General features: G+C 37.5%; 1 protein-coding gene across 1 annotated transcript in view; it reads left to right on the forward strand.

Moving 5' to 3' along the window:
• USP12 (ubiquitin specific peptidase 12) overlaps window positions 1-10,696 on the forward strand; it is an 81,442-nt gene extending 70,746 nt beyond the window's left edge. Inside the window, exons 7-9 of the mRNA XM_069467414.1 lie at window positions 4,280-4,477; window positions 8,526-8,604; window positions 9,684-10,696. Of these exons, the coding sequence (XP_069323515.1) occupies window positions 4,280-4,477; window positions 8,526-8,604; window positions 9,684-9,785 (379 nt within the window). The 3' untranslated portion in view covers window positions 9,786-10,696. The remainder of the gene's footprint in view (window positions 1-4,279; window positions 4,478-8,525; window positions 8,605-9,683) is intronic.
• Window positions 10,697-18,457: the final 7,761 nt, after the last annotated feature.

Here is an 18,457-nt window from a genome sequence, read left to right on the forward strand (position 1 = left end):
AGCCTATGGAACAGTAGAAAGTATTGGCACACTATTATCTTATAAGAGATTAATATCCAGAAATATAAAGAACTGCTTAACAAAAACAAAATAATTATTCAGTTTAAAAATGGGCAGAAGACTCTAATAGACATTCTCCATAGAGGGTATACAAATGGCCAACATGCATATGAAAAAATGCTCAACAGCACTAATCATTAGAGAAATGCAAATCAAAACCACATGAGATATCACCTCATATCTGTTAGGATGACCACTATCAGAAAAGCAAAATAACAAGTGTTGGCAAGAATATGGAAAAATTTGAAGCCTTGTATACCATTGGCAGGAATGTAAAATCGTGCAGCTGCTGTGGAAAACAGTATGAAGGTTCCTTAAAATATTAAAAAGAGAATTATCATATGATTCAGTATTCCTACTTTTGGGTATGTATCCAAAAGAATTGAAAGCAGGATCTTGAAGAGATGTTTGCACGCCTATGTTCATTGCAGCATTATTCACAATGCCAAGAGGTGGAAGCACCTCAAGTGTCTGTGTATAGATGAATGGATAAAAAAAACGTAGTATATGCATTCAGTGGAATATTATTCAGCCTTTAAACAGAAGGAAATCCTGTCATATGCACAACATGCATGAATTTTGAAGAAATTATGTTAAATGAAATAAGCCAGCCAAAAAACACAAATAGTGCATGATTCCACTTACATGTGCTATCTACAGTAGTCAAACTTTTAGAAACACAAAGTAGAGTGATGGTCACAGGGGCTGGAGGGAGGGTTAGGTTAATGGGGATAGTTTTTCAATGGGTACAGAGTTTCAGTTTGGGAAGATGAAAAAATTCTAGAGATTTGTTGTACAATAATGTTCATATAGTTAACACTACCTTATTGTACACTTAAATGATTACAATTATAAATTTTATTTTTTTGACCACAGTAAAAATATGTACTTGAAGTTTGTAACTCATATGTCCATGTTTGCATTAATATAAAAACACTTCATAGAAGATTCGATCTAGGAACAGTGAAAAATGATTTCTGGAAATGGTAATAAATGTGTCACAAAATAAGTATTCCATGAGCAAATAAATTTGCTGTATAATAAAATTTTCTCTTAGATATTTATGCTTTATATTGTAGACTCTAAGAAGACTCATAGAATAGAAGAAATTAACTTTTTTTTAATCTTTTCCAGAATTTGTTTGCACATAGACTCCTTTTATATAGCATGCCTATTGAGCTGTATATATTAGGTCATTAAATATGAAATGTCTGATTTCTAATCAAAAGTATAGTTTATTATATCTCAAACAAGAAGCAGTATAATTAATCAAAGTGTGCACCTAAACTGTCAACACAGTTTTGCCATCTTAACAGTAGCTTTTTTATGCCAGCAGCGAAGAAGCCTAGACAGTGAGTGGCAATGAAATTGCAAAAGACGTTTTTCACAGCTTGTTGAGAATTGAGTATTTTTCCTTGTAAGAAGTGATCCAAAGCCTGGAAGAAGTGGTAGTCAAGTTGGTGGGAGGTCTGATGAATACAGTGGATGACAGAGAGTTTCCAAGTCCAGCCTCTGTAGTTTGAGCAGCGTTGTTTGTGTGACAACCTGTAGTTTGAGCAGGTTGAGTGTTGTCTTGCAAAGGATTGGCCTGTCTCTATTGACCAGTCTCGGCTGCTTAATCTCAAGCATCCTCATCATTTCATCCGACTGGTTGTGGTAGACATCCACTGTAATTGATTGACCAGGTTTCATGAGGCTGGACTGGATAATACCAGCACTGGGCCACCAGACAGATACCGTCAACTTTTTTTGATGAATATTCAGTTTAGACTGTGTTTTGACCTTTCACCTTTATCCAACCATTGTGCTGAATGCTTCTGATTGTCAAAAAGTATCTGGTTTTCATCACAGGTAACAATACAGTGTAGAAATTGTTCACCTTTATGTCGTGACAGCAAAGAAAGGCAAGCTCTCAGACGACTTCTCTTCTGATGCCTGTTTAATTTATGCAGAACCCATGTATCCAGCTTCTTTACCTTGCCCATTTGTTTCCACTGGTCCAATATTATTGGAATAGTAGAACAGCAATGATCAAGAGCTTCCTAATGTAATCTTTCTATACAAGTGTGAATGGAAGGAAAACCAGAATCCTATAACTTCTTTGGTGTATTGTTGGAATCAGTATTTTGATCAGGAAATCAACTACTTTTTTCTTCCTTCTGCTGCAAAATATACATAATGAATTTCATTCTCCTTACATGTATGTGCAAGCAGTTTTCTCTTTTTCTTCTGGAAACACTTCACTATGTGGGAAATTTTATAAACTAGTCTTTCATCATCATTAAAATATGGCTCTGCACATATTTTTGTTTGACAGTCTCATGTTTATTTCCATGGGCATTTGTTTCTCTATGGTAGCCAACAGTTCTCCTGTGGGAGGACTCTGCCTGCTAGGATCCCTATTCTTCATGTGTTATATCTGATCAAACATATTTTATCCTCTGTTATGTAGATTTGTTTTCTCTTTTCTCCATTTGGACTCTCCACTCCCACCCCTTGTTAATTTCTAAAAGCACATTTTTCCCATATCCATTCTCTTTCCTCTTCTTAACCTGACTGCCATCTAGTACTGATACTTGTTTTATACTGAGAAAATTATTCTTTTACATTTATATTCCACTGGAAATTTTCAAAGGATACCTTGTTTTATAAAGATTTTGTTTTAACAGTGCTACATGGGTTTAATTAAAGATCTGATATTTAATAGTTGAATTGTATGTATAATTTTATATCTTGACTTTTTTACTTATAAGTATTTTATCATGCCACTTAGAAACTTTCATCAGCATTGTTTTAAGTTGTATAATAACTGATATGTTTGTATTGTAATTTATTTCAACATTTACTGTTGTTAGTATTTTCTGAACTATAGAAATGATCCCTGAAGGCATAGTCAATGTAATATAACTACAAGTAGAGTTTTCTCATAGGTGATGTATTTGAGATGATACATTTAATTTATATTTCTAGAAATAGGATTACTGAGACAAAAATCATAAAGGCTTTTAATTTGTATTGCTGGATTGCTTTCCAGGAATGACTAGGTGTTTACCTTTTCTTCAGTTAATGTTTTTCAAAGCCCAAGTTAGTTGAATAGTAAATATTTTGGGAATAATAAACTACCTGCCACATTTAAGATCTGTGGAATGCAATGCAGATTTAGTATAATGCTATAAAATGACATTTTTTTTTACCGTTTTAGAGGCAGTGGCTTAGTATATTTTATTTTTCTAAATTATGAAACATATTTTGTTTCATTGTACCCATATAAACTTTAGTTCTTCAACACTTGGCAAGTGTCTGTCATATGCCAGGCATGTTGCTATAATAGTGGAGAAATAAAAATGAAAGAAATGGTTTCTACTTGTTAAGAGTTCAGAGCTTAGAAGAAAAGACCCATAATCACCTAATTTTTTTTTTTTTTAACCAGGTAATAAGCTTGACATATATAAAATGAACCTGTAAGGTGCTGATGGGGAATTGAAGAGAGCAGTTATTTGTGCCAGAGGGTGTGACATTTGAGCTGATCCTTTAAAAGAAGAATAGACTATTTTGGGTGAAGTAGGAGTGCAAAGGCAATCTCAGGGAGAAATATTTAAGGGCATAATAAAGATTATTTAGAATATGAACTGCCTGTGTTTTACAATTAAAAACTTCACTCCTAAGTTTCCAGGTTATTTTGGTCCCTTCCCAGGATATATGTAGTCATCATTCTTAATATAGGGTTATTTCTTACCTCTGGCAAACACCCTTAGTTAAGTGGTCTTTAGTGCTTTTCTTATGTTGGTCTCCTATTAGTCTGTTCTTGCATTGCATAGATTGATAGAACAAACAGATTTCAGTTGACACTCAAGTCCAAAGGAAGTGGCAGCTTCAAGAAACCCATTTTTCCTCCACCACTCGTGGGCATCACATGCATTTAGCCTTATTGTAAGGGATCTGTGTTTGAAAACACAGTTCCTTCTGTTTTGGAGCCATATCGAATGCTGCTTCTTGTTATGTGTGGTGTGGGGGTAATTGGGGGAGGGGTGGTCTTCAGATGTTCAGAATGTTGCTTTGCCATATAAAAATAATTGGTAGAAATATGCAAAACTGGGCAGTAATGGGGTATTAAAGCTGACCATTAACTATCTGTTAATTGGATACTATAAGGTTTGATAATTCAGGGACGTGGTAGATGTCTTTTGTGAAATTTTGTTTTCATCTTTATTTTTAATAGGATGAAAGTTAAAAAACTGCCCATGATTCTAGCTCTACACCTGAAGAGATTTAAATATATGGATCAGCTTCATCGATATACAAAACTTTCTTACCGGGTAGTTTTTCCTTTAGAACTTCGTCTATTTAACACTTCAGGCGATGCAACCAATCCAGACAGAATGTATGACCTTGTTGCTGTTGTGGTTCACTGTGGAAGGTAATTGCAAGTCTGGGGACATAGTAGTGAAATTTCTAGGTTAGTAGAGCAGTGCACTTTCAGGATGTTCACGAGTGATTCACATGTAGAGCTCTTAGAAATTCTTTATGCTCAAGTTTATTTCAAAGTGGATTTTTTAGATATGTATTTTATCATTTTTTCCTTAAAATTTTTGTATATTAAAATATTGTTGCCTCAGTTTTTACTGTTATCATTTAAATATTAACTCTAAGAGTACTATCTGATTTCCTAAAACTTTAAGGTCTGTTAGTTTTTCTTTTCCTTTGTGTGTGTGTTGGGGGGCAGGGTTGTTGGTTAAAATGCTGCCTAAATAAATTTTGCAAAATAAATCATTTCTTAGGTTAATTGGATATGTTCTATATTCATGGCAGTGAAAAGCTTTTAAAATGGCTTTGAAAATAATCTTCAAAGATCAGTGTTCTGATTTTACTAGTATGTGTGTTTATCATTTCTAATTAGCCGGTTTAGTGTGCTTATCTCATTCTCATCCTCTTTGCCAACATGGTATGCATGTCTTCTCTGTATGAACATATATAAGTTAATTTATAAAGTGACAAAAAATTCTCAAACTGAAAGAACATCATATAATCAAAAGTTATATTTGTAACTTACAATCTTCATTGACTGCTTAGAATTCCTTAATGATTTTAAAATAGGGCGCTCATCTTCTTTCCCTTGGTTTTGGAAAGCTTGTACTAACAGCCTGTTATATCCCAATAAAAAAATCCCAGCTTTCTCATCTTTAGCTCTACTCCCGGCTCTCAGAAAATGCAGGGACAGCTGGGAGGGAGTAGGTGCTCTGTAATGTCATCCTGTCCTCTCCTCCACTGCCTGGGCCAGTCTGGACTCCCTGTCTTCTGTCCTCAGCAGGAATCTTTCTTTTCTACTTTTGGAGCATTCTGCCTCTAAAGTAAGGACAATGACATCTGAGAGGAGTCAGACGGTATCAGATCACTTAGAGAACCCCGACGTGGTGATTCAGACCAGAGGTTTTAAGAGTCAGAGAAACCCGGGTCTCAGTAGCATTTCTGTCATTTGTGGGCAGTGTGACTTAATACACAGCTTCCTGAAAAATCTTCAGTTTTCTCTTCCAGAAAATGTAAATAAAAATAACCACCTCGTTGCATTGTTAGTATTCAAAGGGAAATGTAAATCACTTAACTACTGCTACTGTTTTAATAACAAAAATATAGTAATGACATTACCCTCTAACACCCTAATTGTACCATTCTTTAGCCTCTTCAAATTTAGTGACAGTCTTACTCTACTAAGATTATGGTATATCTTTTGAGATTCTTCTACTCAAAGGTCTTAAGCTCTGAGATTCCTGATTCAGATCACAGCCTGGCCCCCTCCCTTCTCCGGTCTCCTTTTAAATGACCCCTACCTTTTCCCCCATAGCAGCCAGTCTCTACCTCTTTAACCCTTTCCTTGGCTTCACTTGCTTCTCCTCCCAACGTGAGCACCAGTTATTTAAAGCATGTTCTCACTTTTCTTGCCAACTATCCGAATCCTCTCTGTTGAGTCCCCTCTGTCGGAATTGCTGCAGGAAATTGCATGGAGATGCTTATTGACTTTCCTCACAACTCTGGCTATTTTCAGTGGGAATTCATTCCTGGTTGGAACCCTGCCCCCACCCCAATTCCTTACTCTTCTTCCTATCTTAGTCATTGCCTCATGCCTTCCTGTCCCTCCTCTCTGGAAGTCTGTCTCATGCTCTTCTGTCCAGCCTCAGTCTCCATGCGGTGCTGTTCCTCTGTATTCACATAAATGCTAGCTGCTCATTGCTGGCCCTAACTTACTGCCTTCCTATTATATTTATCAGATTGTATGTCTTTTTTCCTTATGAAAACAGGCACTTCTTAAAACAGGAAATAATATGCTCATTGATAAAAGGCTAATAATATTTTTAAATATTTTTCCATCAGACTTATTTGTAGATATGGTTTTATATTAGAGTATGGAGGGTTTACATTTACCTGCATCCTTCAACTGTTGAGAACTCTCATTTTTAGCACGTCAGTGCCGTGAGCAAGTAGCTGTCAACTTACTCCTTCTCTACCCCAGTGCCTGGCACATACAGACTTCCAGCACGTGTTTGCTGACTGATCACCTTGAAACTCGATGGGGCCCTGACTCCACCTTTCCTGATTCCTCGGCCCTCTCCCTTCCACCTCCTCTCTTCACTGGGTGAAGTCTTTCCTTGTGGCTGCACTTGTATATCGTATTCTGCCTTGGACTGTGCTTTTGGAGTAGTTATCTACTGTACTGAAGTGTGTTCAGGGCAGGAAGTTGTTCGTGGCTCTCTCATCTCCACAGCAACCAGCACAGTGTTTTGCTCACATTGGTGTTCAGAATGCAAATCCCTAACAACTTCCTTAGGTGTGCATTTATTAGTCTTGGCCCCTCATCTCTCAGATCAGTATTAGTTTGTGAAATTAACTTCTGTCTGCTGTTCTTCATACTAGCTCTTTGCCAAAGGAAAAAGTTACCTTTTTCCAGTCCTGAAACTACCCACCTCCTTCCCTTCCACCCTGTGTTCCTCAACCTTTTTGTGATTTTTATTTCACCCCTTAATATTTTTTTCTCATTTCCTAACCTCTCTCCATCAAACATAAGACCCTTCAGGTGAATCCTAAGGAAATGTAGAACATAGACTTTGTTCTACTATTTTATTTTCTTATACTTTCATTAAAAAAAAGTTTTGCAGTGTCATCCTCTGTAGTAAAAGAAAGTACACTTGTTTGTGTCATACTGTCAGCTAAGATATTTATCTCACCTACAGGATCAAAGGATCTGAGAAACACGAGGCATTGTAGGAGGTAGCTTATTCTAATCCTTGGTTGCTACTTTTAAAATAGTGTTCACCACAGAGAATAATTTGTGTTGAAAATAATTTCCAATTCTATATCAATTATAGAATTACAATTTAACTAAAAAATTACATGTAAGCCTTTATATTGAATCGTACTTAAACTGGGAGAGGTTAAAATCTTTGTTATGTTCTTTTATAAATGAAAGAATGTCTTTTAAAAGAAATAATGCCTTTATTTTTATGCATATTTAGATTTTTGTCTTTGAGGTTTGCTTAAAATGACATGCAGAGGCAGTCATAATGATAGTTATAATGGTGTTAAGAATTAGGCACTTAACAATAGCACTAATAATAACTTACCATTGAGCAAAGGTCGTTTACTTTTAAAGATGTTTATGAAGTTCAGGATTGATTTCAGAACCATGGATTTGCTATCTTTGCCTATTACAAGCATCATGTTGGATCTTTGTTCAAGGAGAAAAACAATTGTCAAGGGAATGAGATTTAGAAATAATTCTATATGGTGCTGGGCGTGGTGGTTCATGCATATAATCCTAGCACTTTGGGAGTCGAGGCGGCAGGATTGCTTGAGGCCAGGATTCTGAGAGATCAGCCTCAGCAAGAGCGAGACCCCATCTCTACAAAAAATAGAAAAATTGGCCGGGCATGTTGGTGTGCACCTGTAGTCCCAGCTACTTGGGAGGCTGAGGCAGGAGAGTTCCCTGAGCCCATGAGTTTGAGGTTGCAGTGAGCTATGATGATGCCACTGCACTTTAGCCCAGGCAACAGAGCTATACTCTGTCTTGAAAGAAAGAGAAAGAGAGAGAGAAAAGAAAGAAATAATTCTTTATGCATCATTTTGTAGTTTAACTCAACTACCCTTCCAAGAAAGCTAGAAAAATTTATTTCTTCTATAGAAGCAAGTTTGAAAATTATTATAAAAATAAAAAAATTTCAGTAGCATAGCTTTATATAAATGGAATACTGGTTATATCTCTCACAGTTAAAGTACTAATTATTTGACTTTAAAATTGAATGCCTAATCAAATAAAAAAAGAAAGCGTAGCTTTATCTTTTTTTGGAAAGAATAGGCAAGGAGTATTTTTATCTGTTTCAGTTTCTTTATAAAACATGAGATTTAGGACATGAAAGAGCAATATTAAGAAACATTGTATAAAATTAACATTTCTTTGTTTTGTTTCTTTGTTTTAGTGGTCCCAATCGAGGCCATTATATTGCAATAGTTAAGAGTCATGATTTTTGGTTGTTGTTCGATGACGACATTGTAGAAGTAAGTAGTTTTCTTAATTTCTTACTTTTCTTTAAGGCTGTGTGTGTGTGTGTGTATGTTGCTCTTCATTTTTTTCTCATGGTTTCTCATTCATATATGATTAGTGATGAACATTAGACAGATGTCTGGGTCTTTAATAGCTAGTGGTCTAATTCCTACTTCTCACTCCCTCACGTGCAAGCCCAACACCTGAGTGGCCAACTAACACTTACACAACTAGAATAAAACAAGGGAAAGCTTTCAACAGTGTTTGTTATTTAGAAGACTTAATTGAGCTATATAGTAAAAACATACAGATAGTAAAGTACACAAATCTTAAACAGCTTGAATTTTTACACGCGTTTACACCTCCCCACCCCAACGCACACATATACACACACTACCGTCCAGATGCAGATGTGTAGGGCATTTGCACCACCCGACAGGTGCTTGTTCCCCTTGCTGGTACCCTCAGCTCTCCTCACCTCTACCCTCCATCCTCCATTTGGACATTTATCATTTTGAATAATTTTGCCTACGCTTGAATGTAAATGGACTCATATAATTTATTTTGTGTCTGGCTTTTTTCACTTACCAGGATATTTGTGAGATTCATTCTTGTTACCTGTAGTAGTAGTAGTTCTTTTTTATTGCTTTGTAATTTTCTATTGTATGAATATACCAAGTTAAAGATTTGACTTTTTGTCAAGTATTGACTACTGTGAATAAAAATGCCTTGATCATCCTGTATTTCTGTTGCTGGACATGTATGTAGGCTCATTTTCCTTGGGTGTATATCAAGTTGGAGCATTGGAAATTGTATTTTGTAGGTCCAAAATGGTTGTTAACTAGTGGTTTCATATAGTTCAGCCTATACAGAGAAGCAGAATTGCTGGATCTGTAGTTTTATGTTCAGCTTCAGAAAATCCTGCCAAACGTTTCTAAATTGTCAGTTTCATTTTACATTCCCACCAGCCATCCATGAGAGTTCCTTTTGCCTCACGTTCTCACCAATACTTGGTATTGTCATCGTTTTGATTTAAGCTGTTCTGGTTGTGCAGAGCTCATTTATATACTGATGCTTACATTTTGCCTCACAGAAAATAGATGCACAAGCTATTGAAGAATTCTACGGGTTGACATCAGACATCTCCAAGAACTCTGAGTCTGGTTACATCCTTTTCTACCAGTCTCGGGACTGAGGGGGAATCACGATGAAGAGATACTTTCTGCCTCATTTCTTCTCTGGTTATTTTGGAAAGGATCAAGCACTGTTTTTTCAAGAAAAGAGAAATGCAGGAAGCTCAGGGGGCAGTAGCACACTTTGCACACAATGAAGCAAAGACGATGGATGAACAAGCCCTTCCGATCATGGTAGTCGATTTATTTGCTCAGGTATCATGCTGTCTGTGCGGTTCCATATGACAAGGAGGTGAAAGCAGAGATACCAGCTCCTCTTGTAAAACAGCCTTCCAGTTATTGACACGCATTTTCTCTTTATTAATTGCACCAATAATGATTTGAATGCCTTGGGGGTGCAGTAGAAGGAATCGGAATCTGTGCTAGCTTGTATTGATAATTTAAGGAGGTGATATTGAACACACTGCATAAATTCGTCTGTGTTCAGTCATGCATAAGAGCATATTTAGTGGTCTTTTCAAGAGTAAACCAGAAATACTTTTGGGCCCAACACTTGCAGTTGCCTTCCTGATGTAAAAAACTAACAGATGCTAGATAATCCAGTGTCAGGAAGACAAATATGTTTTGCTTCTCTGAAGAAGCTTATAATAATATACAGTATATGTATATGCAGGGAACAATTGGTCAAAAGTGGCTTTTTGTTTCCCCAAGGGGAAAGACTGGCTTTGTAATTATAACTTTTTCCTTATTTATTTTACTTAAAACTGGTAGAGTCTAAGTATTGTATGAAGTGCCCATGATTCTGTCAGTAAATTTGAGCATATTTTTATTAGTTTATGTCAGTTTAACTAGTCCTTTTGTTTGTTCTATTTTTATGGTGAATTTTAAATTCTATCTAAAATTGGTAAGATACCTTGAAAAATTGCAATGAGAGGAGGTGAATATTCTTTTTCAGGAGGAACTGATATCTCTGGCTAAATATTTGTCCTTTTACTATAGTTTATAAGTCAGTTATGTATTGAGCTTTAATTTCAGTAAAATAAAAAACTATCAAAAAGTTCCCTGTAGTAGTTGGAATAATAAAAGAAATTCTGATGCAGTGATGATATACCAATCTTTAGAATTCTTTAGTATTCAAAATTTTAAGTTGAGGCCATGCTTGGAAAATATATGTCATAGCAGGTATGTTATTTTCAAATGTCATTTTTTACTCTGGAAAAAAGTAATATGGTCGTCATAATCCTAGCAACCTGGATAGCAAGCTAAAAACCCCTTTGAAGATTAAATTTTAATGAAGTAGACCAGTAATACAAAAAACAAGTCTTTTTCCCCGCTGCCTTTAGAAATCTTACTGGAAGAGTATTTAGAAATTAAAATTTGTATTTAAGACTTCATTCTGTTGGGGGTTTTAAGAAGTAATATATTTAATGTAAAATGTATGTAAACCATTGCAATTGACATTTTTCCATGCACCAGTAAGTTAGCTGACAGTGGCCGAATGTAACTTGCAGAAATAACTGAGAATTATATTCAGAATAATAGCAATCAGGCCTTTGATGTTCTCTATCAAACTCTTTTTGAGGCAGTAATTTTTTAAAATATTCTGTTATTTTGCTAAAACTGTTAACTATGGAAAACAAACAACAAAAAAGAATATTTTTTGTCTGCTGCTATTATTAACATTTTTATCTGTATCTTTTAGCTCAGGAAATGACTTCACCTATTCATTTCATAAACAGATCTTTAACAGGGTCATTTAGCTAACTGGGCTGCTTAAACAGATGTGCTGGGAGAAAATTATAATATTTGGTATTTGTACTAAATATCAAAAATATGTTGACAAATTGCTTTTTAAGAACCAGTTTCTGAAGCCTTACCCTGGCTGGAGTTGTTTTGTACAAATTATACATAGCCTGCCTGGTCTGCCAACACTGCACAGAGAATCCCAACCAAGAATGTGGGCAAAGTCAGAGCAGTAGAAGTGGATGTACACTTTTTTATTTTGAAGGCTTAAACCAAATTGTTTTGGAATTTAAAGCTGTATTTTTTTCAGCTTTCAGTACAGAGAAAAAGAGTAAAGTGAAGCTGAGTCGTTTCAATTAACATCAGCTAGACCACAGCATGTTTAAGAAAGATAGATGAAGTCATTTGCATAAAGGTACAGCATTGAAATACTATGTTGTGTTTTTTTTATATTTTTGCATTTTAAAAAACCACGCAGTAAAAGCCAAGTTCAATTTCATATTGAAGCAAGTGCTAGCGTTTGTATTGAGTTCCATGGTAGTTGCACACTTTGTTCACATCTACACTGTACTTATAGTATGATTTGTCAGGGGAGGGACTGTGGGGTGATGGTTTTAAATTTACTTTTTACTCTTAGTGCAGCTGGATCTAAGTAAAATGTTTTGAAGCTTATCAGAAACTCAGTATACTTTTAAAACATATAGGTTCAGGGTTTGGGAGAAAAAAATACAGGTCTAGTAAGTAAGCAAAGTGACCCATAAAGCAAGCATTGTGAGGTTGTGTGCTGGTTGACTGTGACTGAGCGAGGGGCAGGTGTAAGTTGTAGATGGCGGCTGATTGCTTTGTAACTATGTATATGTTTGTTGGGATGACTGTCCCATATTTTGTATATTGGAATAAAAATTTCTATAAATTATCGTGACTAAAAGTAAATATTCTAAATTAAGTCCCACTTCTAAGCCACGTGGCTTCTGTCTTGGAAACTTTACCTTTGGAAGATTAGTTAAGACGGGAACCAGGAGGCTTTGGGAAAAAGGGAAAGAAGGAAATGTACTATATGGGTCTTGTGGCCTCTAACCATCAGTATAGGGTTTTTTTCTTTCCTTGATGGCAGTAGAAAGACCTCATTTTCATAACATACTACTCTTGATACTTTCTTTAAAGATACTTTTTATTAAAGGTTCTCTCATGAGGTATTTGGCTGGGAGCCGGGAGGCTAAAGCGCTCAGGTCCTGGCTCTTCAGTGAACTTAACTGTGTGACCTTGGGCAAGTCACTTAACCTCTCTGTGCTTCAGTCTCCCTGTCTTGTAAAATGGGAGTAATACCTACCTCACAGGGTTGTTGTGGGGATTAATTAGAGATAATGTCTGTAAAGCATTTAAGGTTCTTGAAGAAGGCGCTATATAAATACAAAATAATATCTATTAAAGTTGGTTTATTTGTGCTTGTGGGTTTTTAAGTGTGTTTTTTTTTTTTTCCGTTTTTGCCTAAAATGTATTTGCAAATTAGAAGTAGACACTTTGGAAATTGTGTTACTACTTTTGCTCAAGTTACTATTGTTGTTATTCAAAGAGGTAACAAAAGAGATTTCCCCTAGAACAGCATTGTGTGCGTGTAGAACAGCACTTTCCATGTGCCTGTGTTTCGCCCATAGCTTGCATTTATCTTTATGTGGTAGCATGTCTTTTGAAAAATCCAAAGTTTTAATTTAGAAACATAGAATCTTAGATGGTAAGTACCTTTTTTTAAAATGTCAAAAACTAGTTTATTAATTTTATCATTGCCCCCATCAGTATTATCATTATAAACTTGTGGATTCAGACGTATTTAATGTCTTCAGTCCATTGCGGTTGTCATCGTTACCAAATGGCAAGTTTCCCTTCTTTGGTCATGGTCCCAGTTGACTGTGGTATCTTTCCTGCCCTCTGTGATAAAATATTCCAAGAGCACCTTGTACACCTGCTGTGAACCTAGAATCAGCCAATTCTCCCAGGGCTTCTGGTTCATTTTAATGGGAAATGACATTTAGCAAACACAACTTGGGCACTTGGAGCGCTCACTCCTACAGAACTGATCTCTCTCCACTCCGTATGTTTGGAATAAATCTCAGTATTGTAATTGTAAAAGTCGTAATTACTTTTTCCCAAGGAAACACTGTAATCTTTCAATATTTAGGTTCAAGTCATTTTTTTTAATTCAGAGTTTTTGTGAATTAAGGTTATTGGTATTTGTTCTGTTCCATTGCTTTGAATTTCTCCTTTAGTGACTCTTAAAATATGTACATTAGTTCTTCTTTACCTGTATTCTCTATTACACAAATCCTTTTAACCTATTTTTCTAATTTTTCTTTTTTAATTTGTTCTTTTCCATCTAATTTTACTAAGAAATTATCTTTTATATCTACTCATTTTTTTTTTCTAGTTTATTTCCAGTTTTTCTGCTTTTATTTTGTATTGTTTTCTGAGTTCTACAGTCTCTTGATCCAATCTTTCTTTTCTCTGGTCATCTCATTTCAAAGTTTAGATCATTCTGATTTATGGGTTTTTTTCCATAGCTTCTATAACTTTGTTAATTTCTTCTGCCTCCATTTTGAATATTAACTTTCAACTTTGACAATTAGGTAGAAGTTAAATACCTTAAAGGTTGCTATTTCTACTGCGCCCTCCCTTCCAGTGTAGTCATTGCTCCTGTAAACTCTGTCTCACGAGGGGTTAGCCAACCCGCACTTGAGTACTTAAAGCCTCTTCCACTGCTGAGTAACTTGAATTATTTATGTTGCCATTATTTTTAGTCCATCCATCATTCTCCCAGTGAGCCTTCTGTTCTGAAGACTGATCTTTGTATCTTACGGCTTTTGAAGACTTCATCATTCTTGGGAGCCGTATCCTAGAAGCACTCTTATTTATTCACATCTCTGAAAGAGTGTTCTTAGAATAAGCACAGTAACAGGTGGACCAGCCTGCCGATGGGGCTCCAAGGTTGCATTCTCTTTTCTGAGAATCCGTATCACACTCTTCATATCGAGCTTGCAGTAAATGAAATCCTCTATATCCAAGAGTTTTTCATGAACTACTGAAAAGCCAAGGCTGCCCCCAACCTCTTTTTTCAAGTTCCCTTGTTACCTGGTGCCGCGTGTTAACATTTTAAAGCTTTTTCCATCTCTCTTCTTTCATGTTTTCTGCGATTACTTATTACCTTTCTGTTCTGTCTGCAGAGCTGCCAAAAAAACAACCCACTGTTTTTGAGTGATAGCCCTGCTGTTTGATGGGCCCTGTGCTTGGGCATTTAGCTGCTTTTAATGTTAGTCTCGACATCTGTGAGGTAGTGAGATCCTCATTTTATCAAAGAAGAATCCAAGGCTCTTTAGAGGTCAAGTCATTTTCTCAGAGCTACTCAAGCTGGAAAGCAGCAGATCCAGGTTTTAAACAGATACACCTTTGGTGTCCAAGCCTTTAACATAGCTGTCCTTAGCAAAAGATTTTTTTTATTGTGAAATAACTTAAAAAGTACCACTTTAGCCATTTTAAGTGTCCAGTTAAGTGACAGTGGGTACATTGACAATGTTTTTATCTCTGAACTTGACGGCTCTAGGTGTCTCATATAGGTGGGAATTATGCAGTATTTGTCCTTTTCCATCTAACTGCACTTATTTTCAGGGTTCATCCATGTTGTAGCAGGTGCCGGAATTTCCTTTCTTCTTAAGGCTGAATAATATGTATATAACATACTTTGTTTACCCGTTCACCCATTAATGGACATTTGGGGTTGTTTCCGCCGTTTGACAATTGTGACTGACACTGCTGTGAACATTGGTGTGCAAGTGTCTGTCTGAGCCCCTGACTTCAGGTCTTGCGAGTATAGACCTGGGCACTGCTGGATCACATGGAGTTCTATGTTTAACTTGTTGAGAAACAGCTAAACTGGTTTCCACGGTGGCTGCACCCTTTTACATCCCTATCAACAATGCACCGTTGTTCTAGTTTCTCTACATTCTTGCCAACGCTTGTTATTTTCTGGGTTTTTTTTTTTTTATAGTAACCATCGTAATAGATGTGAAGTGTTATCTCCTTGTGATTTGATTTCATTTCCCTAATGACTAGTGGGTAAGCATCTTTTCATGTTCTTATTATCTCCAAAGAAATGGCTGTTCAAGTTCTTAGTCTGTGTTTTAATTGAATTGTTTGGGGCTTTTTGTTGTTGAGTTGTAGTTCTTTATAAATTCTGGATATCAATCCCTTAGCATACAGTTGATTTGGCAATACTGTTCCCATTTTGTGGGTTGTCTCTTCACTCTGTTATAGGTAGTATCCCTTGATACACACAAGTTTGTAATTTTGATGCAGTCCCATTTAATTTTTCTTTTGGTGTCATACCCAGAAATTACTGCCAAAGCCAATGTCATGAAGCTTTTGCCCTTTGTTTTCTTTTAAGAGTTTCATAGTTTCAGATCTTACTTTTAGGTCTTTGATCCATTTTGAATTAATTTTAGTGTGTGGTATAAGGTAAAGGTCAACTTTATTCTTTTAAATGCGGATATCCAGTTTTCCCAGGATCACTTGTTGTCAGACTTTTCTTTTTCTCGCTGAATGCTCTTGGCACAGACCTTACATGGGGAGGAGAGTTGAGCATAGGTTGGAGCCACCATTCTAGACAGACAAGAGGTCCAATGAAAATGGGTGAGGCTTGAGGTTGGACAGAACTGTGAAAATTGGCCCCATCGTGTACTAGCTATGTGTACTCTGGGGTGCAGTTTCCTCATTTGGGAATTGTGAGATTTATGTTACAGAAGATGAATGCAGCCCATGTATAAAAAGTCCCTACCAAAGTGCTGGGGCTACACCGCCTCCTTCCCCCACCTCCCTCATTTACTCAGCAAATATGTATGAACCTCCGTATGATGCCTGAGGCACAGTGCTAAACACTGCATTTATCAGTAGTTTCTATGGAATGGCATTTCGGGGTTCAGGCTGGGGGCACCCTAAGAGCACCAGAATGAAGAGATCATCACAGACTTGTAAAGCTGAGCAAAACGCCCATCTGCATGGTTCTGGGGACTCTTCCTGCACGTGTGCTATGGAAGACACTGTCCCCCAACACCATTCATCCTTGACCTTGACTGCTGAAGGCTAATTCTTCAGCTTACAACAGGACGTTAACTTCATAAGCAATGTGTGATTTTATCAGGGTTCCAGGTGACGGGGTGTTTGGATAACTCAGCCAAATTCTTTGGTCTCCAGCAGTCGTTATGGAACCAGGAGCTCTGGGCCAGTCCTTAGGTGACTAAGTCACAGGGTCATCAGTCTTGGGGTGCGAGGAGAGAGGTGGCTTCTCTCCATAAGCACTGTTAGGGTGTTGCCATGGCTTCTTCACACCTGGAGCTGCTTCTGCAATTAGAGGGACTCTCTCCATTTTGATGCTTTATGCATCTAATTCCACTATTCTGTGCATGAGTCTTGCTGGATTCAGGCTCAAAAATCAGGGTCAGAGTGGGTTTAATGAGGGAAATTATTGTTTTTGCAAGAATGCAAATAAGCAGAGAGAATGGATTATTACATAATCAATAACTCTGGCCCCTGGATTAAAACACAAATTCAATTTAGCTCAAAATTATCCTCTAGTTTGCTGTTCTGCAAAATTAGATTATGATAATAAATGAGTTGGACCTCTTGAATGAGGCAAATATCCTGGCATCCGTGTGCCCTAGAGGAACAGTCTTCTCAACCCAGATTTCACGGATGAAATTTTAGAAAAATGTGTTGCTAATCCCAACATTTGAATCATAGTTCCTACGGTCACGAAAGGCCAAGAGAAAACATAGCATCGTGGAAAAAGCTTGGATTTTTGGAATCAGATACTGGATTTAGATACTGGCTTCCCTACTTAACCAGCTGTGGAAATTTTGTTTATGTCACTTAACCTTTCCGAGACTGTTTTCTTGCCTAAAAAAATGGAAAACATTTAAAAATGGGGATAACAATAGCTACCATTACAGGGTTGTTTTTGGGTTGTCAGGTACTGTATGTGAAAGTACATAACAGTACTGAGCACACGTTATGCCCTCAGTATGTGGTAACTAACATTCCAAGTGCTTAGTATGATGCAGATCAGAAGACTGTGCACATTGGTTCCAGAATCTGAGGGCTCGGTCTTCATCGTGGAAAGAGAGATGCACAAAGCCAGTGGTTCTCAACTTCCACTGCACATTAGAATCTGAGACGCTTTTAAAGAAAAGCTGTGGACGTCGTGCGTGCTCAGAAGCCCGGTTCTGGGTGGCCCCCAGCCGGGGCCGGCCCGCAGCCTGCATGACAACTCCCAGAGACATTACCACGGTCGGGGAGCGGGGCGGGGAGAGGGGGACCTTCAGATTTATTAGTCAGAAACCTCGTGAGAGCCCGCAAGGTGATTGGTCTCTGAGAGACTGACACACGCTGAAAGTGAATGTCATCTTGTTAATTTATAATGAAAAGTATAGCTGTCGAACAGACCACGGATTGGTGCTGGCCTAGACGCATATTCTCCCATTAAGCGAACTCCAGAGGATTCAGAATGACTCAGAACAGAGGCTGTGGTTTTGTGTTTGCCTGTTGCCCGGCATCTGGTGTGACAGCCCATAAAGGGGACATGCCCTTCGGGCAGGCCGGATGACCCCGTGCTCCCTTTGCACCCGTGAACGGAGTCTGCATGGGCACGTCCAGGGTTTGCTGCTAGGACGGCCCTTTCTGTGTGCTTTGGGGTCTCGGCGTCTGGCCCCCTTCCTGACCAGCATGGTCATGTCATGTCAGAAACTTCATTCAAGTCACAGCCACATCTCCCAGGCCTGGAAAACCTTTGACCCCTTAGAGTGATTGGGTCTCTCAGCAGATCCCACCCACGTCTGCGTCCTGCGGTTCGTGTACATGCCCCAGTGGCCTGGGTCTTCATCCCTCCCATTCCAGGGGGGACTCACGGCCTTGAAAGCTGTAGCTACAATGTCTGCAGGATCATAAACAC

Source organism: Eulemur rufifrons, chromosome 4 (assembly GCF_041146395.1).
Source record: "Eulemur rufifrons isolate Redbay chromosome 4, OSU_ERuf_1, whole genome shotgun sequence".
NCBI classification, from domain to species: domain Eukaryota; kingdom Metazoa; phylum Chordata; class Mammalia; order Primates; family Lemuridae; genus Eulemur; species Eulemur rufifrons.